The following is a 27,591-nucleotide window of genomic DNA, read 5'->3' as shown; positions in this document are numbered from 1 at the left end:
TTTTTTTATTTTTTTTTTATTCAATACAACAGCATAGTAAAATTCTATTAATATCTGTAATCATCTGATATGCTTGAAAGAATTTTCCATAATACTTTCTTTCATCAGCCCTCCCCAATTGCTTCTCCTATCTCCAATCCCATCCCAATTGGCATACAGAATGGGATCACAATTTGTTTAACCGCTTAAACCCCGGACCATTTGGCTGGCCAAAGACCAGACCACTTTTTGCGATTCTGCACTGCGTCGCTTTAACTGACAATTGCACAGTCATGCGGCGTGGCTCCCAAACAAAATTGGCGTCTGTTGGTGGTATTTGATCACCTCTGTGGTTTTTATTTTTTGCACTATAAACACAAAAAAGTGGCGATTTTGAAAAAAAACACATTATTTTTACATTTTTCCTATAATATCCCCAAACAAATATTTAAAAAAAAAATGTTTTTCCTCAGTTTAGGCCAATACATGTTCTTCTACATATTTTTGGTTAAAAAAAATAAATTGCAATAAGCGTATGTTGATTGGTTTGCGCAAAAGTTATAGCGTGTACAAAATAGGGGATCGTTTTATGGCATTTTTATTAATAATTATTTATTTATTTTTTATTCGTAATGGCGATCAGCTATTTTATTTATTTATTTTTTCATGACTGTGACATTATGGCAGACACGTTGGACAATTTTGACACTTTTTTTTTTGGGACCTTTGGCATTAATACAGCGATCAGTGTGATTAAAATTGCATTGATTACTGTAAAAATGTCATGGGCAGTGAAGGGGTTAATGTGTCCTAGGGAGTGTTCTAACTGAAGGGTGGGGGGGGTGAGACTGGGCAGGGAAACTAACAGATCACTGTTCATACTCTGTATGAACAGACAATCTGTCAGTTCACTGCTCAAAGAACCAAAAACTGTGTTTTACACAGCTCCCGGTTCTCCGTGTGCCGTGATCGAGACCGCCGGGCACTCGCATCAGCTCGGGGTGCGAGCGAGCGTGCGTACCTCGGGAGGCGCGCAAGCGCCCCCTAGTGGCCGTTTTATGTTACCGATTTAACATAATGGCGATTCGCACAGCTGAGCCATGCTGCCGCAGTATAACTGTGGAGGCTGGTCGGCTAGCGGTTAAAGTGGTTGTAAAGGCACAAGGTTTTTTACCTACATGCATTCTATGTGTGCAGCAGCCGACCCCCCCCCCCCCCCCCCCCAAATACTTAACTGAGACTTCTTTCAATCCAGCGATGCTCTACAAGAACCTTTGCTCTCTGGAGACTCGCACTCCTGTTTGGCCTTTGGCAGCAGCGGGAGCCATTGCTGTCAATCACAACCAGTGAGCCAGTTAGAAGACCCAGGGCTGAGCCACAGCTCCTTCTGCAAATGGACACAGCGGCTCGGGAGCTGCCTTCTGTGGGCGCACCTGGCTATTGCTGCCACCATTCGTTGTAAGATAAACCGGCAGTGGAGCCTTCTGAATGGCCTAGTGGCAGGAGGGGCGAACTTCCATGGGATCTCGACGTGGCGAGGTCTCCAATGAAGTGGGGATGGGTACCTGTCAAAAAAAATAGGTACCGGCTCCCGCCCAACACTGACAGTTCTCCCTCCCTCTAACTCGCACGGAGGTGAAAGGAGACAGCCGATCTGCTACTCCTCCTCCCGGCTCCTGCCCATTCCCTCCATTCCTGTGTGCACACAGGGAAGTATGATTTCTTGATCAAATGCAGCTCCGACATTAGCTTCACACTTCCTGTGGTGTCTCCTTTCCCATCCGTGCGAGGGAGTGAGAACTGTTAATGCCAGGCCAGCTCGGAGCTGTATGAGAGAGACCTCTCCGCTTTGAGCCCTGCTGAGGAGGTGGGTGGCATTGATGGGCACTGATAGGCTCCGCTGATGGGCATTGATGAGCAGCACTCATAAGCTGTACTGATAGGCGCCATTGATGAGCACTGGTAGACGGCATGGATGGGCATTGTTAGGTGGCACTGATAGGCTGCACTGATTATCAGTGTAAACAATGCACTGACAGTCTTGCTAGTTGACAGCTCTCCTTTCCTCACACAGACACAGCCTGGTAGGAAAGGGCTGCCGATAACGGGAAGTCTGTTTACATGTGATCAGATAATCACATGGTAAAGGGCCGCTGTGATTGGCCCTCCACCAAAATGTTGATGTTACAATCCAAAAAACTGAGGCTGCTGGCAGGATCAACGGGTATATTGCTAATGTTGTGTTGGGCTTACAAACATTTTAAAGTTTGTCTAATCCCAACAACAAAAATGTAATTACAGCAAACCGGTCTTTAGACGGGGTGGTCGCAGCCGTGTATTTTTTTTTTTTCTGACTTATTTGTAGAAAATATGCTTCCTGTTTTAGGTAGACAACGCTACCCACTCTATTTTGTATCAGGATAACAGAAACATGATAGGACTACAGGACTCCACACCTCCCTTCTTCTTCCTAACATAGAGGGACTGAGTGCTGTAGTCCTCAGAAATAAGTGAGAACTTTTTAACTTATAAGGCAGCACAGATGGATTAGCTTGCAGGATTAACAGGTAGCTCATCAAACAGGTATAACATTGATGTTTTTATCTAACAAAAAGGAAGAAAATAAGAGTTTTTGGGTGTGCATCCCCTTTTAAAAAAAAAAAAGTGTACGATGAATATCGGTATCCTGGAATTAGTTAGGCACGCTATTCTTTTGTAGTATTGCAGGTCTGCGAAATTTAAGAGCATGATTTCATTTAATGTTAACTGTAAACCGCAAACACATTCTAAAAACACATAATTTTCCAAGGATTAGAGCTGCTCTCCAAGATTTAGACTGGGAGGGAATGTTGTCGTTAAGAAGCACAGAACAGAAATGGGAATGTTTCAAATTGACTGTATACAAACACACAGCAAAATCTATTCCTATGGACAATCGGTTTAAAAGGCTAAAAATAAAACCTATGTGGGTCCTGTCCAAAGTTAACCACTTAAGAACAGAGCCTTTTTCTAAGTTTTGTTGTTAAAACATTATACACTTTTTTTTTTCCCTAACACCCTAGAGAATAAAATGGTGGTTGTTACAATACTTTCTGTTGCGCAGTATTTTCCCAGTGGTCTTACAAGCTTTTTTTAAATTTAAAAAATAAGACAACAGTAAGGTTAGCCCAATTTTATTATTATTTTTTCTCAAATCGCCTTTCAGGACAACCCCGGAGAGTGTAGCTCCACCTTGCAATCAGGAAACACATGCCCACTTTAAAAACACCTCCTCTTCCTCCATGGCTTCAGTTATTGTGTTTCCTCCTTGGAGGAAGCATGTGCCTGAACCAGGGAGAGCTACACTCTCTGCAGGGGAGTAAGGCTTACCTTTTGTTGCAGGTTGTTTCTCTTTGACCCCCAGCAGCATCTCCACGGGGAGAGGACTCCTGGAGCTCCTGGTCCCGCCATCTCACGGGAGTAAGGACCCTCGGAGTGCCGGCGTCGGGTGCCCGGTGTCCGCTTGTTAGCGCAGGGAGGGCTCTGTTGCTGGCGGAGGCCGCTGCAGGTCAGCGGCATGGCTCCGTTTTCGGCGCCGGGTCCCGGGCGGCGACGGCGTCGTTCACGGTGACGCGCGGGCGCTCTGAGGGGGCGTGGCGCCGTGGTTCAGCGCCTGGAACGCAGGGGTCATGGGGCGGGTCAGGTGACCGTGTGCTTCCGCTTCCGGCCGGCCTTGATGACGCGGCGGCCGGGAAAATTTAAAATGAGAGCTGTTTGTAAAATAGCTGCCTCACTCAAACGATGGAAGAGTGCAAGCCAGCTATGGCGGAGACAGGCGCCCCCAGCACCGGTCCAGCCCAGGTACGTAAGGTGCACTGGCACCCTCTGCTTTACTGTGGGTATGTCTTTGTTTGTTCCCCCCTCTTGGGGGCCTGTCGCTGCAGGTCAGAGGTGGACTTCGCTCTGACCTTTTGCAGCCTAGTTCTGGGGTCTCACTAGTAGGTCTGTTTGGTGGTGGGTCTCTGCACTGGCTTGGTGTTAAGCAACTGGTTGTTGAGAGCTTTTAGTGAATTAAACCTGTATGTCGTTTCAGGAAAAATCACTAGGAAAAGCTAGACCAGGTCAGAGAAAATGTCCTTCTTGCAAAACCCCCCTCAGAGATTCATGGCAGAAGGCAATGTGCAGAAATTGTATCAGAGAATTGATGGAAGAGGAAACATCTCAACAATATAAGGATTTGTTTTCTTCGGTTAAAGAGCTGACAAACTCTTTGAGTTCAGTCAAGTCCATCCTGATACAAAACCCTCCCGCACAGACCGAGCCTCAGAACTTACCGCCCAGCCCCAGGGCGTCGTCATCCAGACAGGTGGAAACTGAAGAGTCTGGAGACGAAGGGGGTAGTACTCTCATCTCCTTCAGGGATTCTGAGGAGGAGGAAGAGGAAGAAGATAGCAGGGGCTCCAAATTCAAGCTATCACTAGAGGAAGTAGATGATATTTTAAAAGCAATCTACACTACTCTAGAAATTCAGGAAGAAAAAGTACAACTGTCAGTTCATGACAAAATGTACCAGGGGTTGGACGAAACAAAACGGCGAGTTTTTCCTGTCCACAGGGTCCTCTCAGACTCAGTGAGAAAGGAGTGGAAGGACCCAGAAAAAGCCCCTTTCTTCTCTAAAGCTCTCAAAAGAAGGTTTCCCTTCGAAGATAAGGACTCAGAGGTTTGGAACAAGAAACCCAGAGTCGATGCAGCTTTCTCGCAGGTATCCAGACGAACGGATCTAGCCTTTGAAGATATGGGGATCCTTAAAGACCCAATGGACAAAAAAGCTGACTCCATCCTTAAAAAAGCTTGGGATGCTGCGTCAGTCAGTCTAAAACCAGCAATGGCAGCTACGGTGGTGGCCAGGAATCTGGAATGTTGGGTAGAGAAGCTGAAGAGCCATATTGAGGCGGGGACACCCCGCAAGGATCTCTTAGAGTCCTTTCCACTGATCCTGAATGCAGTCAAATACATGGCGGATGCATCAGCAGAATCAGTTAAACTGGCCGCTAGGTCTTCGGCTCTTGTAAATTCAGCCAGGAGAGCAGTTTGGCTGAAAACATGGTATGGGGACACTGCCTCTAAGGTCAAGCTGTGTGGTCTTCCCTTCTCGGGTGACTTGCTCTTTGGTCCTGATTTAGAGTCTGTGCTGGATAGAACAGCCGATAAAAAGAAGGCTTTTCCAGTTAAGAAAAAGCAGATTGCTAAAAAGAATTTTCGTGCTTTTCAGCAGTCCCATAAAAAAGACCAGGAGCACAAGAGCAGATGGGGTTCACAGAAGGGCAAAGGCAGGGGTGGAGTCCTCTTTAGATCTCCCCCAGAGCAGTCCCCTAAGAACAAGTGACAATATCTCCCCAGTGGGGGGGAGACTGTCAGCTTTTCGCGAACAATGGGACAGGCTGTCTCCAAATCTGTTCGTGAAGAGCGTTGTCAATCAGGGGTACAGGTTGGAGTTTTCAGAACTACCCCCGAGCAGGTTTTATGTGACAACATTGCCAAGGGATCAGGAGAAGGCCTCTGCAATGAAGCTGTTGTTACAGGAGCTGATACAGCAAGAGGTTCTGATTCAAGTCCCAGTAAACCAGCAGGGCGGGGGTTTTTATTCACATATTTTTCTGGTGAAAAAACCCTCAGGGAAGTACCGTCTAATCCTGAATCTGAAATTCCTGAACAGGTTCATTCGGTACAAACATTTCAGGATGGATACAATTTTCTCCATCACAAAGCTGTTGACCCCAGAATGCTTCATGGCATCCCTGGACCTAAGGGATGCCTACCTTCATATACCAATTCATCAGGCATCGCAGCAGTTCCTGCGCCTGGCATTGAAGGTAGGGAGTTCGGTATGGCACCTCCAATTCAGGGCTCTGCCGTTCGGACTCTCGTCCTCTCCCAGGGTCTTTACGAAGATTATGGCAGAGGCTTTGGAACCCCTGAAATTGAAGGGGATTCCAGTCGTTCCTTATCTGGACGACCTTTTGTTTTTTGCAGACTCCAGGGAGCAGGCCCTAGTCAATCTCCAGAGGGCCCAGTCTCACCTCGAGGGCCTGGGATGGCTTCTAAACCTAGAGAAGTCAATCCTGACCCCCTCACAGGAAATGAAATTTCTGGGGTATACATTAAATTCGATTCTCCAGAAAGTTTTCCTGCCGTTGCAAAAACAGGAAAAGTTACAGCTAGCTGTACAGCGGATACAGAGCAACCAGACAGTCTCAGTCAGGATGGCTATGGCAGTTCTGGGCCTGCTTACGGCAGCAATCCCGGCTGTTCAGTGGGCCAGGTTCCATTCCAGACCCCTTCAGAGGGAGGTTCTGTCAAGCTGGTCCCATCAGGATCCTTTGGAAAAACAGCTAAAAATTTCGTCAAAGACGAAAAGGGCTCTTTGGTGGTGGAGAGACCAGGCAAACCTCTCAAGGGGCCTGGTGTGGACCTTTCCTGTGGACAAGCGCCTTACTACAGACGCAAGTGCCTGGGGCTGGGGAGCCCATCTGGATGGTCAGACATCTCAGGGGGTCTGGTCCAAACAGGAAGCTCAAAGATCATCCAACTGGAGGGAGTTGAAGGCGATCTTTCTGGGTTTAGTGGCATTTCAGCAGAGTTTGAGAGGTCACCATGTTCAGGTGTTGTCAGACAACACAACAGCGGTTACCTACATTATGAAGCAAGGGGGAACCAGAAGCAGGAGCTTGATGGAGCTGGCCAATCTGTTGTTAGCCTGGGCAGAACAGAACACAGCCTCACTATCGGCAGTGCATCTGAAGGGCTCTCAGAATTTGTTTGCGGACCTCCTAAGCAGGCGCAAATTGCTAGAGGCAGAATGGAGTCTGAATCAGGAAGTGTTCCTGATGATCTCCGAGGCCTGGGGGGTTCCTCAGGTAGACCTTTTTGCCAGCCAGCAGAACTCAAAGGTGGACAGATTCTTTTCTCTTCACCGAGGAGATGCAGCAATAGGGTTGGATGCATTCGCTCACCCCTGGCATTACCAGCTGTGCTATGCCTTTCCCCCCTTTCCTCTAATTCCACTAGTACTGAGGAAATTCAGGGAAGAAAGGACAGACTTAATACTAGTCACTCCTTTTTGGCCAAAAAGACCCTGGTTCGCGGGTCTTCGAAACCTAGCCTCGAAGCCCCCATGGAGGTTACCACTCAGAAAAGATCTGTTATCCCAGGGGACAGTAAGTCATCCAGAAGTGGAACTCCTGCAGCTAACCGCCTGGTTTCTGAGGAGGACCTGTTAAAGGCTAAAGGTCTCTCAGATAAAGTAGTAAAGACCCTGCTGTCCAGTAGGAAGGCAGTTACACAGGCAATTTACATGAAGGTCTGGAAAAAGTTCAACTCCTGGTGCAGTTCTAGAGAACTCAAGGTCAAGAGCACGGTGTCCGTCTTGGAGTTTCTCCATGAAGGAATGGAGAAGGGTCTCGCAGCCAGTACCCTGAAGACTCAGGTGGCTGCCTTATCAGTTTTCTTTGAAAAGACTTTATCTAAAGAAACTTTAATTTCTAGATTTTTTAGGGCTCTTGCTCGAAATAGACCAGTAGCCCTTAAAGACTTTCCCAGTTGGGATTTGTCTACAGTTTTACAGGGTCTCTCGGGAGCACCGTTTGAACCCTTACAGGAAGCTTCTTTGCAGAAGGTGGTTTTAAAAACAATCTTTTTGGTGGCCATCACCTCGGCCAGGAGAGTCAGCGAGCTCCAAGCTCTAGCTATTACAGAACCCTTCCTTAGAATTTATCAGGACAGGGTGGTACTGAGGACGGATCCAGCATTCCTACCGAAAGTATCCTCAACTTTCCATCGATCACAGGAAATAGTGTTACCTACATTCTCTGCAAGCCCAGCAAATGCAGGAGAGGAAGTTTTTCACACATTGGATGTGAGAAGATGTCTTTTACAGTTTCTGAAAGTTACTAAAGAATTTAGAAAATCAAACGCCCTCTTTGTGATATTTTCTGGATCACGCAAGGGGGAGAAAGCTTCTAAAAGTACGCTGGGTAGGTGGCTTAAGTTGGCTATAACAGAAGCCTATAAAGCAAAAGGAGAAATACCTCCCTCAGGTATTGCTGCCCACTCTACTAGATCCACGGCAGTTTCCTGGGCTGAAAGGGCCGGTGCCACGCCTGAACAAATCTGCAAGGCTGCCACTTGGTCCAGTTATTCGACATTTCTCCGGCATTACCGGTTAGATCTACTGTCTGCAGCAGATCAGGCCTTCGGCAGGAAGGTACTGCAGGCAGTAGTCCCGCCCTAGGGTAAGTTTCTCGGTTATCCTCTCCGGGGTTGTCCTGAAAGGCGATTTGAGAAAGACTCAGTTAGACTTACCGGTGACGGTATTTCTAAGAGCCTTTCAGGACAACCGTTACTTCCCTCCCTAGGTTATGCTTAGTAAATGTATTAAGTTCTACCATGGTGTTGTGCTTTCTGTGCTTTGTTTTCCAGCGTCGGAAGGCCACAATAACTGAAGCCATGGAGGAAGAGGAGGTGTTTTTAAAGTGGGCATGTGTTTCCTGATTGCAAGGTGGAGCTACACTCTCCGGGGTTGTCCTGAAAGGCTCTTAGAAATACCGTCACCGGTAAGTCTAACTGAGTCTTTTTTTTATATACTGTGAAAGATGTTACGCCCAGTAAATTGATACCCAACATGTCACGCTTCAAAATTACGCCCGCTCGTGGAATGGCAACAAACTTTTTCCCTTAAAAATCTCCGTAGGCGATGTTTAAAAAATGCTACAGGTTGCATATTTTGAGTTACAGAGGATGTCTAGGGCTAGAATTATTTCTCTCACTCTACTGATTGCGGCGATGCCTCACATGTGTGGTTTGAACACCGTTTTCCTATGTGGGCGCTGCTCACGTATGCATTTGCTTCGGCGGGACGAGGCACGTTTAAAAAAAATTATTTTATTTTTTTATTTATTTTACCCTTTTTTTTTTTTTTTTTTTTTTTTTTACACTGTTCTTTAAAAGTGTCACTTTTATTCCTATTACAAGGAATGTAAACATTCCTTGTAATAGAAAAAAAAGCATGACCGGTCCTCTTAAATATGAGGTCTGGGTTCAAAGACCTCATATTTCACACTAATATGCAATAAAATATAAAAATGTTGCTTTACGAGCTATGGGGGGAAGTGACATTTTGACGCCGCTTCCACCCTGCAATGGTATGGAGACGGGTGGGGGCCATCTTCCCCTCACTCATCTCCATACCAAGCCAGGGAGAGGACACGATCGCATCCGCCGTTACCGACAGCTCCGGTGAGGGAGGGAGGGAACTGAAGAGCGGTCGGGGGGGCCCTCTCCCACCACCGATAAAAGTGATTTTGCGGCAAATCCGCCACAGAGACCACTATTATCGGAAACCAGACCGCTCACTGAACAAGAGCTGCTGCCATAACAAAGATATCCCTCTTCAAAATGCTGACGTATAGAGGCAGGTGTCTGTCCAGAAGTGGTTAAATTGGCTATCAATAATAAGAAAAGAGCTTTTAAAAAAATTAAATTTAAGAAACCCTCTTTTAATTTTAAAAGTTACAATGACTATAACCAGGGCTCGACAAATCCCAGGTTGCTATGATTACTATAAATTGCGTCCTGGCGCCTGGGCTTTTGTCAGCAGTCTACATTTGCTTCCACTTGCCGACTGCTCTATAGCTGAAAGATGGCTACAGTGCAGTCATCCAGTTCTGGGTGGGCGTCTACTAATGTCTATTAATGACCCGTACCCCCCCCCACATCTGGCACGCTCTGTGATCGCTGTGTCTTTTGGAGACAGCCAATCACAGGTCGGGTCAAAGGGCCAAGCACAGCAGCCCTTTTATATGTGATCAGCTGTGTCCAGCATGAGGAAAAGAAAGCCAATGACCGGCTATGCTGTGACAGGACATTTGGTGATTAGTGCTTATCATTGCAGCCTCATCCCCCTCACCTCACCTCACCTCAGTGAAGAAGAAAAATGACTTTGTTGCAAAATTTTATAAAAGTCTACACAGCATGAGCATTCGGCCACAGTGATGGGGGATGATTATGGCACAACATAACTGAACCAGAACTTTCAGCAAACTTGCAGAATGTTTGCAAAGAAAGTTGATCTCATGCAATGTGGACTTGCTGCAATTGTGCAACACACTTGTGAAGCCTGGCAAGTATAGCGATAGCTTAGCAAGTAATTTTCAAACTTGCAGCACAGTTACTTGCTATCTGGGCAGAGCGCTTACCATGCAGATGGAAGATGTCTTTATGCCATTAGAATTCCCACATTTGTGGTGCAACACAGAGCAGATGGCAATACATGTATTAGATGCTCTGTGACCCGGTGTCATGTCAAATAGTGTCCACTGTGTACTGCACATGCGCAGTACACATGACAAACAGATTCCGAAAATAGCTGAAGATGCGCCGTGAGTCCAGGTTCAAGCCCCACCATCCAAGTGGACACAGAGTTAGAATAAAAAGAGCCGAGCGGCCCTCTAACTATGTGCAGCCCTATGTCCACTTGGATGGTGTGTCTTGCACCTGGACTCACTGTGCAGGAGCCGTTCATCTTCTGAGATTTTCTGAATCTCCTTGTGCTCTGTACTGTGCAAGCGCTGCGCCTGTGCAGTACACAGCGGACACTATTCGATAGGTGGACATTTTTAGACAGAACACCCGAACAGGAAGTTGTTTTGTCCCCTTGGCAAATAAGGACAAGCTAGGTGGATTAATAATGGACATAGATAAATCAGCCATGCCACTACGGACACAACATTTGAGCCCATCATTACAATGTAAGGCAAACAAACTGCACAGAAAATCTAACTGCATTATAGTGGTTGTAAACCCTCCCCCACAACTTGTCCCATGTAAATCAGCATAAAAAACCCTAATGAACACTGCTTGTAGAAATCTCCTTACTTGCTTAGTATTGTTGTAATCCTTGTTGTTCTGTAGAATTAAGTCACTGAGCATGCCCAGATCTCCCCTGATTTAAGGCACACTCTCTATGTCTTATCTATCTGTTATCAGGACTTCCTGGCACAGTTTTGAACTCTGCTAATCACTCAGAGCTTCCTCCTACACACCATGTGACCTCACATACAGTCTAAACTTAGCCAATACTGAAGTCTTATCAGCTAAAGCTGATAAGACTGACAAAGGGAAACATTAGACATCGGCACAAGTAAATACTATGAAATAAACAAGTCAGCTATGAACAGGGAAGCAGGGTTGCCATAGAAACGTTGGATTGAGAAGGAGGCTTGGTTAACAGTACAGGAAGTGCTCAATGTAAGGGCGGAAATATACTCCACTGTGGACTCCGCAAACAATACTTAAGATGGTGCTGCCTAACCCCTGGAAACAACAAGTTTTTTAAAGTTTCTTTAAACAGTAAGTTATATGCAATTTGGGCTGGATTACAGTGGCTATAGTCTGATAATGACTTATTATAATGGACTAAATGAAAAGAAGCATCAGAGTGGGAGAGTTTACGTCCTCTTTAATACCTAGTTAAAATATCAAAAACATTTTAAAGTGCTCATTGGGGGTTATTTACTAAAGGCAAATCCCACTTTGCACTACAAGTGCAAAAAATTTTGATCCAAAAAAGTAATAGTGAAAAAACTCCCAATTGGCAAAGTGCACTTGGAAGTGCAGTCGCTGTAGATCTGAGAGGGACATGCAGGGAAAACAAAAAACAGCATTTTAGCTTGCACATGATTGGATGATAAACTCAGAAGAGCTTCCCCCTCATTTCATATCTACCCCTCAGATTTACAGCGACTGCACTTCCAAGTGCACTTTGCACTTGTAGTGCAAAGTGGATTTGCCTTTCATAAATAACCCGCTATGACTTTGTCATGGAGGTAGGAGTCAAAGCAATTCCATGTTTGAAAGCTGATCTGGCATCTGTGGAAAATTTTGTATTTTTCATTGTGAGAAAGCCTAATATGTGTTTCTGATTTCCAGGCGTGCCCGCGAGGGCAGAGGTCTGATCCCAGCAGCATTTGCCGGCAATGTACAGGATCTCCGGAGCTTTATGACTGGCTGTACCTGGGCTTCATGGCAATGCTACCATTAATATTACACTGGTTTTTCATTGAGTGGTACTCTGGAAAAAAGAGGTGAGAGGTTTTTTCTTAGTTTCTATTATCATGGTGGTTAATGAGCTGTGATGTTTATTCTGACATGAGGGATTTTTCACAATATAGGTCTTTTTTTTTTTTTTTATCAAATGATTTTTATAAAATTTTACAAAGAATACAGGTTACAAGAACAATATTGTAACACAGAATGAAAAGAAATGAAATTTTAAGGAGTACGCAGACTCCGTCTCCAACAGTAAATTATAGTAAAAAACAAAAAAACTGAGTAAGTCACCGCACATGAGTTTAAGGAATGTACCAACAGTCATCAATGTTTACTAAATATAGGTTCCCAAAGTTGCCATCTCTTAAAAAAGGACTTAATATTGTTTTCTTTGAAAGCTATAGTTTTTTCGTAAGAGTAAGAATCATCAGACAATATAGGTCTTTAATGCAAGACAGAAATTGAAAACTTAATTGTGATGTCACAAATGGGGTGTTTTTTATTTTTTATTTTTTTATCTTTCACCATTTCTTTTAAGCCCCATACACACTATCCGTTTTTCTGCAGATTTGTTTTTTCCTTCACATTTACCAAAACCATATAATATGAGGTCAAACATCAATTTGTATGCAATCGGGCAGGCCCCTGCACTACATGGTTTTCGTAAACTTGAAAGAAAAAAAATTAGCAGAAAATCTGATCGTGTGTATGGGGCATAAGGAAAGTTAAACCTTGTGTCATCGATATTTAAAAAGCCATTGTGGAATATGTATTTTCAAGGCAGATGGCTAGTATACATGTTTGAAAATTAACATTTTTTATATTGTTTTACCTGCCACAGCTTTTGTAATTCTATTCAGTCACTTTTTGGATTTATGCTCTTCTGCCATGCTGCTCAATCGGGCATGGGGTACTATTTAAACGCCTCTCTTCCAGTACTTGCTTTGGACAGTGAATAAGCAAAAAAAAAAAAAGCTCTGCCTAACGAGGAAACAAGTGACACAAGAATCTGCAAAGCAGCACCAGAAAAATAGTCCATTTCCATGCTGAATGTGATGTGGCTGCAGTTCGGAAATCATAAGACTAGCTGAACAGAATTACAGAGCCTCTGGTGGATAGAACAATTAAAGTGACCCTGTCAGTAGTATAACAGCATTCAAACTGGACAATCTGCAAAAGAGAAAAGTGAATACATACCTTGCCCGCATGGCCAAAAAGCCACTCCATTCAACTCCACGCAATGTTTCCTTCTGCTGAATTCCATGTGACTACAGGACATGGGTTGATTTACTAAAACTGGAGAGTGCAAAATCTGGTGCAGCTCTGCATGGTAGGCAATCTGCTTCTACCTTCAGCTTGTTCAATTAAGCTTTGACAAAAAAAAAAAAAAAAAAAAAACTGGTAGCTGATTGGTTTCTATGCAGAGCTGCATCAAATTTTGCTCTCTCCAGTTTTAGTAAATCAACCCCAGTAGTGATCTGGGAGGAACTGCTGAGTGCACTTGATACTCCTGGAAAGGGATTTGTTTTTAGCAGAGTGAGATGGACAGTGGAAAAAGTACAGGTAAGTATTTTCTCTCCTCTTTTGCAGGTGGCCCTTTTGGGTGGTGTGTTATTTTTTTAAATTTTTTTTTTTCTGACACTCACTTTTACATAGTTTTGTATTTTCTTGTTCGGTATTTTTTTATTGAAAAGATTGCAGTACGCACATAATAACAATAGAGCTCAATGCGCATGTGATCATGAAAGAGATGCAAAAACTATAAATATCGAAAACAGTTTAAAATGAAGGGTAAAGCCGCGTACACACGGGCGGACTGTCTGTCCAACTTAGTCCGCTGAAACACATTTCAGCGGACAGTCCGCTCGTGTGTGGGCTTTAGCTGACTTTTTCAGCGGACAGTCTGGCGGACTAAGTATTTCGGAATTTCCATAATATTGTCCGTCCAACTTTGGTTTCAGCGGACAGTCCGCTCGTAGGTAGGCTAGTTGGATGGACTAAGTATGGCGCATGCTCAGAAAGGATTTACACGGCGAAAGGTTGCATTGCTGTGTATTGGACGTCCTATTTCTAGTCCCGTCGTACGTGCTGTACACGTCATCGCGCAAGCTTTCGACGGACTGTCTGTTCATCGTGTGTGGTCAAGTCCGTTCATTCAAAAGTAGGACGGACTGTCCGTCGGATTGTCTGACGGACTTAGTTGGCCAGACAGTCCCCCCATGTGTACGCGGCTTCACAAATCAGAGCTGTCTTATAATGGGACAGTTTGTCCTGATTGGAGAAAAGATAGGGGCCCAAGCCCACCATTATAAACGTTGCAGACAATTGTATAAGTGTAAATATAACGTGAAACAGACAGTAATACATGGTATAGGTTAGTCGGAAAATCCATAACATACTTCAAGAAATTGTAGAAAAGAGGTGAAAGGATGAAGGGGGGAAAGCAAGGAAATGATGAGTGAAAAGAGGGGAGGTCAGACACTCGGCCCGAGGCACAGTCACAAGTCACAAGCGTAGCCCAAAGTGTCAGGGCTCAAAGAAAGAAGAATCAAAACCAGGTGGAAGGAAGTGGTGAAGCCATGGCTTCCAAACTTTGCGATGTTTAGGGATTGTGTCCAGAATAGTAGCTTCTATTTTACTGTGAATCATGGTTTGGGTCGTCCTGTTTGTGGTCTCAGGCGTACAAATCGTCGTGGTCCTCCAGGCCTTCACTATGGTTTGCTTTTGAGGCTGTCATCAGTTGCTGTAATAATCATAGTTGTGTATTTTAATTGTTTGCTTGTAATTACATTTATTATATTGCCTTTACCTTCCTTTTTTAACTTTTCTTTATTAAAGTCTGCTGTTCTTTATTTTTAGTTCTAGTGCATTTTTCCAACACATCACAGCCTTGTTTGAATGCACAGTAGCTGCCCTAATAACATTACTGGTCAGTGAACCAGTTGGATACTTGCACATTCGCTCCTGTGGGGTGGAGAAGCTTTCTGATTGGTACACAATGTTATATAATCCCAGTCCAGACTATGTCAACACTGTGCACTGTACACAAGAAGCTGTTTACCCTCTGTAAGTATAACACTTGATTTTAGCATGCAATAAATTATTACAAACCATTTATTTGGGAGTGACCTTCATAACTACACCTTTGTGTAATGACACATGCATGTAGGCCTGTTGGTGAGGAGTCACAAACATTGTTTAGCACTTGATTTGTACTGTGATAATATATTAAAGCGGTAGTAAAGTTCGCTCTTTGATTCATACCTACAAGTAAGTGTATAATAAGGCTTACCTGTATATACTCCCTGTACCGTGCACCGTTTAGGAAATATTTACTTTAGCAGCAGCCAGTGACATCACCAACACATGTGCACTGAGCTCTGAATGGACCGTGCTGCTGGAGGGATTCGTTTTTAAGGCAAGTCTGTTTTAATGTGCTAGTATGTGGCACATACTAACACATTATAACATTATCATGCAGGGGCCCAATTTAAATTTTTTTATTGTTTTTGCAGTTTACTAACGCTTTAATGTTACAATGTATACATGGATTAAGATTGCCCAAGGAATCAAATAAAACCTTTATAACTACATTGTACACATGTTTACATGGAACTTTGTAGGTGCTATAAGTAAGTATAACCACACGCTATTTATGATAAAATTACACAATTTATTAAATAGATTATATTGAAAAACATCCTAATAATTTACAATATGGTGCTTATGATAACATGGCATGAGCTTGAAAGCAATATTTATTAATGTAATTGTACGTGTATAATATATGTACGTGTATAAGGGTCCGTCCGGTTTGGTTGCTAATTCAGGCAAAAATTTGAACCTGTGAACTAAAATGCACCGGACTCCGGGCTGGGAACCGTGACCAGATATATGTAAAACTGGCCTTGCCAAAGCATGTTGAGATGCAAGGTTCTAATGCAGAAGTGCACTAAAGATAACTAACATAATTCTATCAATTCCCCCAGAATTTAAAATGGAACGCCTTTTGCTGTGTCCAGATAGGTTACCTCTAATGCTGGTTATACTATATCAGGATGGTTGCTGGGGATGCTATAAATTTTCTACTTTTATTCATGGATATTACAGTCAGCACTCTTTATTTTTTTTTTATTTTTTTTTTTTTTTTTTTTCTGGGACTGACCATTCTGGCTATAGTACATCTAGTACTTTCCCTTTGTCCATTCACAAAAAGAAGTGTATCCTGTTCACTAAATACAAGGCGTTATGTGAACGGACTAGCAGAGATCTTGTCTTTTACCAGCCAAGCCTCTTCCCTAGTTTATCCTCAGAACACCTTGTATTCAGTGAACAGAATACAAGGCTGTTCTTGAACAGATAAAGGGAGAGCAATTGACCCAATCCCCGCACTGTGCTATAGCCAGGAAGTTGCAGCACTCAAAGCTCACAGCTGATGGTAGCTTGATAGCATGGTGGCATGATAAAACTAGAACTTTTAGCACCCCTGGCAGCCATCCTGTTGCAGTATAACCTGCATTAGAGATTACTTATCTGGACCCAGTATATATATATATATATATATATATATATATATATATATATATATATATATATATATATATATATATATATATATATATATATATATATATATATATATATATATATATATATATTAAAAAAAAAATGTGTGTGTGTGTGTTATATATATATATATATATACACGCACGCATTTATTTTTTATTTTTTTTTAGCCTGGAACAGTTCCAATGGGACCTTCTGAGGGGTCTTCCATAGTGCTCTTTGTTCACTCAACATTGTACTCTTATCGATTTCCACTCATTAAGAGTGATAAAGGGTGAGAACCTTGCAGCAAAAGCTTCTTCTTCCCTATTTTTTTTTTATTTTTTGAGGTTGTCCCTTTTGGTCAGGACTGATATCTGCTAACAGCTGAAAGCCATATTCACTGATTTTATGTCTGAATAATTTTATATATCCCCAAACAAAAAAAAACCTGCAAAACCTCTTTCTTGCTGTTTCCCACAGGTACACAATTGTTTTTATTTATTATGCGTTCTGCTTGGTGTTAATGATGTTGCTGCGACCTCTGCTAATAAAGAAGATCGCCTGTGGGCTGGGAAAGTCAGATCGGTTTAAAAGTATCTACGCAGCACTGTATTTTTTCCCAATCCTTACAGTGATCCAGGCAGTAGGAGGTGGATTACTATGTAAGTTAACAAGCTTATTAAATCATAAACTGATTAAAATTGTCCTTTTTGAAATCTGTTTCTGTTTTTTGAATCGGATGTTCTGGGTCCTGGTCGTTAGAACGGGGCCTGGGACTCTCGGCGAGACCCCAGTCTCTGTACTTCCAGCACAAAGGGAGATATGCAAATATTCTGCCCCATGGGGGGAAAAAAGCCCAGTCCAGTGGGGCCACATATTTGCATATGGTCAGCCTAAAGGGGTTGTAAGGGTTCGTGTGTGTGTGTTTTTTTTTTTTTTTTTTCTCCACCTTTAATGCATCCTATGCATTAGGGTGAAAAAACGCCTGTCAGTGACTGGCCCCCCAGCCTCCCCGTTTTACTTACCTGAACCCTCGAACTTGTCCCATGGGTATACGCTCTCTCTGCCCGGGTTCTCTTGATTGGATAGATTGATAGCAGCGCAGCCATTGGCTCCCGCTGTTGCCAAATCAAATCCAATGACACGGGCATTGGGGGCAGGGCCGAGTCCTGCATTCGGCCTCTATGGACGCGGAATGCAGTACTCAGGAGCGTGCCCATAAGGTACCCCCCCTCCCCCCCAGGAGAGCACTTCTCCCAGGGGGTTATCTGATTTTTATTTTTATTTTTTTCTTAATGTATTCTATGCATTAAGATAAAAAGGCTTCTGTGTGCAGCAGCCCCCCTAATACTCACAGATATGTTTTACAGCATTTAATATTGTTCATAGTAATGGGTTTATGCTATACAGCCATTTTAGATATTAATGTTTGATGTTTGTTTTGTTTTTTTCTTTAATTGGTCATCCCATTTTAGCTAAATTATGTTTTAATATCACTGTTCTTTTACAACCTAGTACCATTTTTAGTTTGGGCTGCCGCTATTACTTATACAGAGAAGACACTATACTATTCTCTGCTAAAGTTTCAATTCATTATTATCCGTGTATTCCTGTGTCACAACTTAACTTAGTTATGTATAACCGTTCAGTAGGCTGCAAACAGCATTATTGGGATTTTTCTATCATCTGACATTTTCTTTCTTATCGTTTAAGATTATGCCTTTCCATACATTATTCTGGTACTATCTTTAATAACCCTGGCGGTATACATGTCTGCATCAGAGATAGAGGTAAGAAATCAGCACCATTACTTTAGTTTGTGCTCTTCTCATTGTTCTACTGCAGTGATCTCCAAACTGAAGCCGGGGGGCCAGATGTGGCCCTTTTGTTTGCCTTTATCTGGCCCTTGGGACACTATTCCTCCACTGACACCAAGGATGTGGCATTCTTCTTCTCACTGACGCCATCAATGGGGCATTATTCTATATTCCGTTTCTACTCCCACTGGCCACAGTCCACCCCCCCCCCCCCCCCCCCAAATGACTAAAGAGCAGTAAACTGGCCCTTTGTTTAAAAAGTTTGCAGACCCCTGTTCTAGTGTATAAGATCTGCAATTGATGGGCCCCGTTTACATCTGAGATTAAGGCTGTCGGCAGATTTTTATGTCAGGAATCTCAGGCATGTGCAAATGGCTGCGGCTTCTCTGGCCTGTACAAAGCACAGGCTGACCTGAGCGATGGCATGGCATGTATCTGCACGTCCAGCATTTACTTGTGGTTAGGAACAAAAGATCAATTCTGGATGCAAACTGTCTATGTCTAGGGCTGGTTATCTGTCCCAACAACAGCTAACCGCTGGATATCCTGGTACATGCGAACAGCAGCAGATAGCTGAAGCTCCTGGCACCCCATCATTGATTTGTACAGGCTGAGTGGCCGCAGCTGTTTGCACTCACTTTACACGTGGATCCACACATTTTTGCAATAGGAATCTGGCATAGACCAAGGTGAACAAACAAATGAAATTAATGACAATAAAGTGGAGCAAAAAAGAATATGTGCATTTATGAAAGAACATCAGTCCTATACGATGACATGGTTACTTGAAAAAACTTGGTGTAAACAATTTGTCAGTAGATAATCGCCCACCAGTTTTATATATAAGGCTTACCGGACTCGTATGGTCCTTCACAGCTTAACTTTCGGAAGTTATGCTTTGAAGGACCATATGAGTTTTCTCCCATTGGATACTGTATGTGCCGATGAAAGATTCCCCTGGGTGTATTACACCACAAGCCTTACTGACTCATTTGGCGTATGCCCATTTGGGTTCAACCTTTCCGGTAAGCCTTATATATATCAGTGGTGGATTATCTACTGACAAATTGCACTAGGTTTTTTCAAGTCACCATGTCGTCATATATGGACTTGGATGTTCTTTCATGAATGCACATATTCATTTTTTTTTTTTTGCTCCACTTTATTGTCATTCATTTAATTTATTTGTTTGTTCACCTTGGTCTACCTGACTGTATGGGGACTATATCATTTTTTCACTATAGAACGCTGTTTTACATTTGTTATCAGCAATTGTTTATTTACACATGAGGTCATCACACCGAGTGTGTGGTTGCATCATCTTTCTGTTTCGTGTTGACATCGCTTGCATGTGAGGTCATTGTACTGTGTATGTTATTCTGTTGAGGCGGGGGGGCAGGCAGATAGGCAGATCTCTGGCCAGCTTGGAGCGAAAATGTGATCAAAGTGACTGACTTTGAGCTCCTGTTTCCGGGGAACCACGTGGTGAAAACTCACCAAACGTTGCACACTTGTAGGGGAGACTCTTCAGCACCTATGGTGCAAATTTGGAGCCCCAGAAACCTAAGGCCGACTGGTATTATTCTGTTGTTGATCACAATGAGAATTTCAGCGCTGCACTTTCCCTTTTTTTAATATTGTTTTTTACTTTTGCAAATCGATCCTTTACGGTGTCGGCTGTTAACACATTATTTATTCATAAAAACAGAGACAGCAGATTTTGTGAAAATGAATGTGTGTCATTCTCAAAACATTTGGCCACGGCTGTACAGTCAAGGGACCATTTTTTGCGTTTTACTGCCAGAAGATTTGAATACATTAAATCTAACAGGCATTGAGTGGACAGTGGTGTGTAAAATAGTTTACATACATATACTGTGGGGCTCCAGTGGTAAGTGCCACTAGGGATAATTTGGGAAATTTTAGGGCTTCTACTATAATAAGTAATTTCCTTGCACTTATTGAAGGATGAAACCTGATTGGTTGCTCTAAAGCCAGCCATAGACAGTTTGAATGTCAGCCGGTGCAGCAGGGACCAGCTGAGATTCTAACTATGTATGGGCAGGCTGATTTTACCCAAGTTGGCTCCCTCCTGCCGGGAAAACAGAATAGTTCAGCAGGAGGGATTCCCCCATCAACACTGACTGTGTTAATGGTGGAATCGAGCAGTGTTGTTTGTTTTTTTTTGTTTTATTTTCCTGCAACCCGTGGTTTCAGGAAATAAGTGCGCCATCTATGGCTGCTTAACCGTAGTCTTTTTTGGCTGGGCTGCTCATGCTGCCATTTACCTGCTGCTGTTGTTGTTAACATAGTAAAGTGGGGATGAATGAACACACTCTCCAGTAGTACAATGTGGGTATATATAATCTACTGCTTTTGCTTAGAAAAAAAAATATCTTATATGTTTTGTATGTCATAGATGCAGTAGAAACAGATAATCATGTGTTTTTTTTTTTTTTTTTTACTTTTATTCCAGTCTTTTAAGCATCTTCTGATAAAGAAGAAAAGATTGATTGTCCTCTTCAGCCATTGGCTAGTACATGCATATGGGATCATCTCCATCTCCAGAATGGATAAGTTGGAATGGGACTTGCCTCTTCTCGCACTGGTTCCAGGGCCTACCCTCTTCTACCTGCTGACTGCCAAATTTACAGACCCAGCACGGATACGTCTGGAGGAAGGCAGTGCTCATTAATGGACAAAACAGCCCAGCAAGCTATGAAAAAAAGGCAAATGACTAAAATATGTCAGCATGTCTGGACATATTTGAAGTGCACTTGTTGTCTAATGGACACAGCCATTTTGTATGCTGGACCAATACACATTAGAAGCCAGGAATGCCCCATCACTTGCAGGGGATGGGCTGACCAAAAAATAATGGGAATGCAGCTAATCGATTGACTCCTAGCTAGTGACCTGTCAGAGACATATTCCACTGTGCTGCCTCACATCACATTTGTCATCACAGATTACCCATGTTGGTTCCACTATGCATGGATGACCAGTATATTTCAGCCTCCTGTTGGAAAACCTTATTCCTGTAGATTTGCAAGCTTTTACAAATGTGCCCTGTTGACTAAACTATGCCAAAATGAAAAGTGTATGCTGGGACTATCACTCTAGTAATATTCAGAAGGTGGCTATGGTTGATTATGATGCCAAATTTTGAAAAGTGCTGCTTGGTTGCAAAACTACACTAAGTACAGATTGGTGGAGAGGGTTGGGGTCCGCCTCCTACTAGATGGTTTAAAGTGGTTATTCCCCACCAGTACTCTTATACTTACCTGAGCCTGATGTCGATCTAGCGCTGAGATTGAAAGCAGTGGCTCTCCCCCTCCTCACAGGACAGAGAGGCAACAGCATGAGCCATTGGCTCCTACCGCTGTCAATAAAATCCTGCGACAAGGGAGCAATGGCCCGGGACCAAGCCATACTGTCTGCATCTATAGATGCAGGCAGCTCAGGGATTGAAGCCACAGCTATGCCACTATAGCAAGTGGCACACCAAGAAGAGGTGGATATGGGCTGCTCTGTGCAAAACCATTGCCCAGAGCTGATAAGTAGAACATATTATTAAAAAAAAAAATTGGTTTAAAATCTCTTTAAAGCTACCCTGAAACTTCTTTAAAAGAAATTCAGACAATGTTTCCCTGTAACAGAGGAAGTGGTATATTTCTTCAGCAGGTGTGGAGTTAAAACCTTACTGTCCTGCAGAGCTGGGAGCAATGCTGCTATCCACTGGTTGCGATGGTTCCTCCTGTTGGCCACAACTTCAATACTGCACCCTGTATTAGGGAACAATGGCACCTGGTAGGGGATTTGCTGACCCACCTTTTTCAAAAAGCGACAGACTTGCTGTAAAGGGATCTAAAGCTGCATGGGGACTTCCACTGCTGATTTTCTAATCTGAAAATGCTAGTTTCCTGGCTGTCATGTTTTGATTTTGTTCTGGGTCAGTCTTTCAGAAAGTACTGAAGTCAGAGATGGTCAGGCAATCGGCATTTGTCGCTGCACAGTCACCTTATAGTATAGCTAAAGACAAGTTTTTGTTTAGTTCTGGATAGATTGGAGGGGGATTAGAACAGCTGTCGGGTTTTTGTTGCAGTCTGTGCCTCTGTTAGGGTGATTCATCCTTTCTATTTGTCATATTTACTATTCTCATCAAATTTTGGGTTGTCCCCAGAACAGGGATGAAGGGGAACTCTTCCAATGGGGACACTAGTTTTGGTGACTACCAGAGATTCCCTCACTTCCTGTTTTGACTATGGGGCAGAAAGTGAAGGGAAATCTCCCCAAAGGGACACAGGTGGGGGAACGCTTGTCTCAAGAATTTAAGATGTCTGTTATACTTTGCTTCCACTAGGTGTCAGACCTATTCAAACAAATCCACAAGATAGTTTTGATACCCAGGCACAGGGAAGCAGGGACTAAAGCAGTGATGGCCAACCTCGGCACCCCTGATGTTTTGTAACTACATTTCCCATGATGCTCATGTACTCTGCAGTGTAGTTGAGCATCATGGGAAATGTAGTTCCAAAACATCTGGAGTGCCGAGGTTCGCCATCACTGGTCTAAAGTGTCCCTGCAATGTTCGTAAAGGCTGTGTGTTCTGTACATGCTACAGTGACCCCATCCTTTCCCAATAAACCTAGAGTAGTGGAGTTCCTCTTTCAGTGAAAGTTATTTTTTCCTTTTATGAGATTTAACTTGTGAAAGTGCTGCTGTAAATTTGCCTATAGAATGGATTTTTTTTACAGCATAAAAAAAGCAACCTTCTCCACTTCCTGCGCTGGAAAGCGTTATGATTTTCAGCTGACTGCAGGGGACTGGGTGGCTGAGGATCCTGTAGAAGAACTAAGACATGTTCATGGGTGTGTTTTTCATTCTAGATTAGGCAAAACCTTTTTTCTTTTGAATACACTAAAAGCATTGCCCACCTTTTTGGAAGAATTCTAAAAATACACCTATCTATTGAATGGGCTGGGGAAGGGACTAGCTGTGAAACGTGACCATGTTTAATGTTTCACCCTAATTATAGATGCAACATGAAATACAGCCAGAAAAGTGGACTATGATTTTAAGGCCTCGTGCACACTGGACATTTTTTTTTATTTTTTATTTTTTACAGCTGCTGTTTTTGGCTTCAGATGTGTTTTTTTTATTTTTTTTTTCTACCGTCAAAAAAACTCTCCAACATGTTATCCTATGGGGGTTATTTACTAAAGGAAAATCCACTTTGCAATGCAAGTGCACTTGGAAGTAAAGTCTTTGTAGATTCGAGGGGGGCATGCAAGGAAAATAAAAAACAGCATTTTAGCTTGCACATGATTGGATGATAAAACAGCAGAGCTTCCCCTCATTTTAGATCTACCCCTCAGATTTAGAGCGACTGCACTGCTAAGTGCACTTTCAGTGGAAAGTAGATTTGCCTTTCGTAAATAACCCCCTATGTGTCCATGCACACACAGGCTGTTATCAACTGTTTTTGGCTGGAAAAACTAGTGGGTTCTGAGAGGCGTTTAAAAACGCTGAAAATGTTTTTGATCCATTGAAGAAAAAAAAAACACTAATGCTGAAAAATGCTAAACCGCTATTGCAATAACATTGAGAAACTCACTGCAAATCTACTGGTGTTTTTAGAATGTCCAATGTGCATGAGGCCTAAGTGTTTTTCTTCTGCAGAGAACGTCTAACTCATGCCTCATTAACCCCCATCTACAGCTGACAGATGGGCTGGTGGGGGGTGGAGCTAACTGTTATAAGGAAGCTGTCATTGGGAGAAGAGTACCTGGTACATGCAGCTGTGCAATGGGTTAAAGATACTTTTGCCAGGTACATCGTTGTTCATTTTAATGTTTTAATGCAATACCAAACACTGTAGCAGTGAAACTACACTAAGATTTGTGCAACTTTGTGCAGCCTCACAAAACTGCTTTAGGCCTTTAGTAGACGGGGTAATTTTAGTACGTTGAAGCTGGTCTGAAAAGTAGGGCATTCTGCAAGCCTTTGCAAAACATTGAGCTTTCTTAAAGCCCTTACAGCAGCACATTTTAGCTTCTATCTGGGAGTGCTGTATACAGCTAACTAAATAATTGTTTTTATAGCAACAGCTTTGAAGATCTTTGCATAAGTTCACATTTTACAAAACAAAACATCCTCCTTGGGGTTCCTTTACACGGGCGGTCCGCTTAGTGGACTCTGCTATGCTCAGTTGGGGATCGCTCCACTGATGCCTGCTGAGCAGGCGGGTGACGGGTCTGTCTCCACTCACTGTGCCGAGACAGACCTGTCAGAGTCCCGTTCTCCTCTATGGGGAGATTGGATGAAAACTGACAGTCTGTCCGTTTTCAGCGGATCCGCCAGATGAATGGACCGGATCGGATCAGATGGCAGTGGGTGCCAGCGGACATGTCGCCACTGACATCTGCTGCCCCATAGGAGTCAATGGAGCATCCGATTGGGTCCGTCTGAAAAACTGACAGATGGATCTGATCGGAAAGCCTGTGTGAAAGCGTGTCTAACCTAGACACTCCCCACCCAGATGATTACTAACCATTGCTGACAACGGTGGCCTTCTCAGATATTTACCCCCCACTGGGACATAATATTCAGCAGTGCTGCCCAGTGAGTTCCTCGGACTTGAATGTGGCCATACTCTTATACTACAAGAGGCTAGGAGTACAACCCCATTCAAATTTGTCGCAGGCACTGGAGAATATTTTGAACCAGAAGAGGCCCCTGCTGTCTACAGTGGATTAGGCTAGGGAGTCGAGGAGGGTGGGCTGCCGGTTTTTTTTTTTTTTTTTTTTTCTTAAATGGGTTGTAAACCTTTTGTGTTTTACCACCTTAATGCATCCTATGCATTAAGGTGAAAAAAAACACCTGGCAGCCCCCCCATACCTGAGCCCTGGAGCTTGACCCAGCGGGGACGCTCCCTGCCCGGGTTTCTCGGCTCTTGATTGGATAAATTGGTAGCAGCGCAGCCATTGGCTCCAGCTTCTGTCAATCAAATCAAATGACCTGGGGTGTGGGGCTGAGCCATACATTCGGCGTCTATGGACGCAACCCCCCTGGACATATGTGAACTGGCTCCATAATGAGCCGGTCATAGTCTCCTGCTATGTGAATTGGATGCGGAGAAACCCACATCCAAATCGCATAGGTGTGAACCCAGCCTTAAGGCCCCTATCACACAACCTGTTTGCGGCTCCTGAATTCTGCAGGAATGACCAGGTTATTTATCATCGGCCATTCAGCCCAGTTCAACTAATAGCAGGCTCACAGCTGCTGCTGTTGATCGCACGTAGCCACACACAGAACGATTAGCTGAGGTTCTAGGACACATGTCCGAGCCTGGATGCAGCTGACTGCATCCAGGCTCAGACATCTGTCCCAGAATTGCAGCTAATCGCACTATATGACTGTGTGCAATCAGCAACTTTTGGTTGAGCAATCGGCATATGGCAGGTTGACAGCGACCGATGCTAAACGCACAACCTGGTCCATCCGGAACCTGCAACAAACTGGCCACGTGAAAGGGGCCTTACTCTCCCAGACAGCATTGAAGGGCATGAAGAGGGCTGGAAGGCAGCATATTTCTAAATGCCTTTTAATTGCTATATGTGATGATTCAGACTAGTATTCACAAATTAAGAGGGCAAAACTGCCCTGTCTACTAGGTATTTGCATTTGGTAAAGCTCCACGGTGAATGACAGGTCTAACTTGAATAGCATTTCATCTTTCCATTCTGTATTGGTTTCTGTGCAGGGCGCACTCACAGAGCTCCTTGTACATAAAGGTCATTCATACTGTGTCTTTTGGGTTCTTGTAATATTATATTTATTTGTTTTGTAGATACACAAAGGTGAGTCATTGGCATTGTATGTATTTCTTTTATACATTGATTTTGTCGTATATACATTTTTGTTTGATGTGACTGTAAAATATAAAAATGTCTTCAAAGATTGGATGTCCTTGTTTCAAGGCAGCAGGGTTCAGTGATTGCCTTCCTTTCCTGAAATAAAGTGATGGGAAGATATTATTGAATAGCCTGTGATATGGTCATATCAATTGTTGATTTATTATTTTTTGTGTGTGCTGACTCTCATCCATACTATGACATGCATGGTCAGGTTAGACTAAAGAGCATGCTTATAAAAAGAACATTTTAAGGGAGAACTAACATAAAGCTGTCCTATTTGAGCCTTCACTGTAGTGATGTTTTCATTGATTGCATCACTAGGGCAATGGTGGCATGGCTAAAACTAAAGCTGCGTACACTTTGCCAGTTATTGGCCAAACTGGGTCACTTCAAACTTGGTGTTTAGATTGACCTTTGTAAGGAGAAGAAAAGCTTTTCCCAGTCTGATCTTCGTCTCCGCAAACTTTGAACAGGCCAGGCAAAAATCTAACTGCAGTATACCCTCGTCTGCCAATGTGCAAAAATCTCACACAACATTTCCTATTCCATCCACCTCCAGATTATTGAATATATGGCACGGGGGCTCAAACAGCGAAAACGCTTAAACATGGGAATGCTGGATCACACATATGCAAATTCTATGTGCATCACATGCCATCTGAAAAGCATAGAGTTGCATGTCATCTAAAAAAAAAAAACATTATTTCCAATGAAAGCTGTTCCCATATATGCGGTGCAAATTCGATACTGTCAAAAAAGGGTCCTTCCACGTTCACACTGATGTGGTGCGAATTGATGCCAGTTGTGTTGACAGGTGCGAACTGAATGATATTTCTGGGGGGACTGGGCATAGCTGGAGATTAAATTTGCACCGCACTAAACTCATACAGGACCCTTTTTTTTTTTTTTTTTTTTTAAATGGATCTATGTGAACGGCCTTCTTTGGAAATAACATATCGATGACATGCAAATCTATGCTTTTCAGGTTGCATCTGATCTGCATAGAATTTGCATTAGACTCGCACCTGTCACAACAGAAATCGCATCAGTGTGAACTGAGACTGGAGAGTGCAAAAGCTGTGCATGGTAGCCAATCAGCTTGTAACTTCTGCTTGTTCAATTAAATTTGACAAAAAATTCTAGACGCTATTCGACTGTCTCCAGTTTTAGTAAATCAACCTCGCTTTGTGGACTGTTTCACCTTCCCAAGGATTTGTAATTCTGTTCAGCTAGTGTTGTGA

At 43.2% G+C, this 27,591-nt stretch overlaps 2 protein-coding genes across 5 annotated transcripts in view; one reads left to right on the top strand and one right to left on the bottom strand.

Annotated features, from left to right (window-relative positions):
• Nucleotides 1-26,475, top strand: part of JKAMP (JNK1/MAPK8 associated membrane protein) — a 30,947-nt gene extending 4,472 nt beyond the window's left edge. For both annotated transcript variants that reach the window (XM_077464400.1, XM_077464399.1), the window contains 5 exons: nt 11,944-12,098; nt 14,923-15,129; nt 17,092-17,273; nt 18,325-18,401; nt 20,905-26,475. In XM_077464400.1, coding sequence (XP_077320526.1) covers nt 11,944-12,098; nt 14,923-15,129; nt 17,092-17,273; nt 18,325-18,401; nt 20,905-21,123 — 840 coding nt within the window. In that variant the 3' untranslated portion in view covers nt 21,124-26,475. The remainder of the gene's footprint in view (nt 1-11,943; nt 12,099-14,922; nt 15,130-17,091; nt 17,274-18,324; nt 18,402-20,904) is intronic.
• The window catches only part of CCDC175 (coiled-coil domain containing 175), a 103,467-nt gene continuing 102,120 nt past the window's right edge, over nt 26,245-27,591 (bottom strand). For all 3 annotated transcript variants that reach the window (XM_077464395.1, XM_077464396.1, XM_077464397.1), the window contains one exon: nt 26,245-26,443. Coding sequence is in view for 1 of the 3 variants with exons in the window: in XM_077464396.1 (XP_077320522.1) it covers nt 26,424-26,443 (20 nt within the window). In the remaining 2 variants the exon portion in view is untranslated. The remainder of the gene's footprint in view (nt 26,444-27,591) is intronic.

The sequence above is a fragment of the Lithobates pipiens genome, unplaced genomic scaffold, assembly GCF_037356315.1.
Source record: "Lithobates pipiens isolate NorthernLeopardFrog02 unplaced genomic scaffold, aLitPip1_a1.2 Scaffold_30, whole genome shotgun sequence".
In the NCBI taxonomy this organism is placed as follows: Eukaryota; Metazoa; Chordata; class Amphibia; order Anura; family Ranidae; genus Lithobates; species Lithobates pipiens.
The sequence above is the reverse complement of the archived record's forward strand: the minus strand, read 5'-3'. Positions and strand labels throughout refer to the sequence as shown.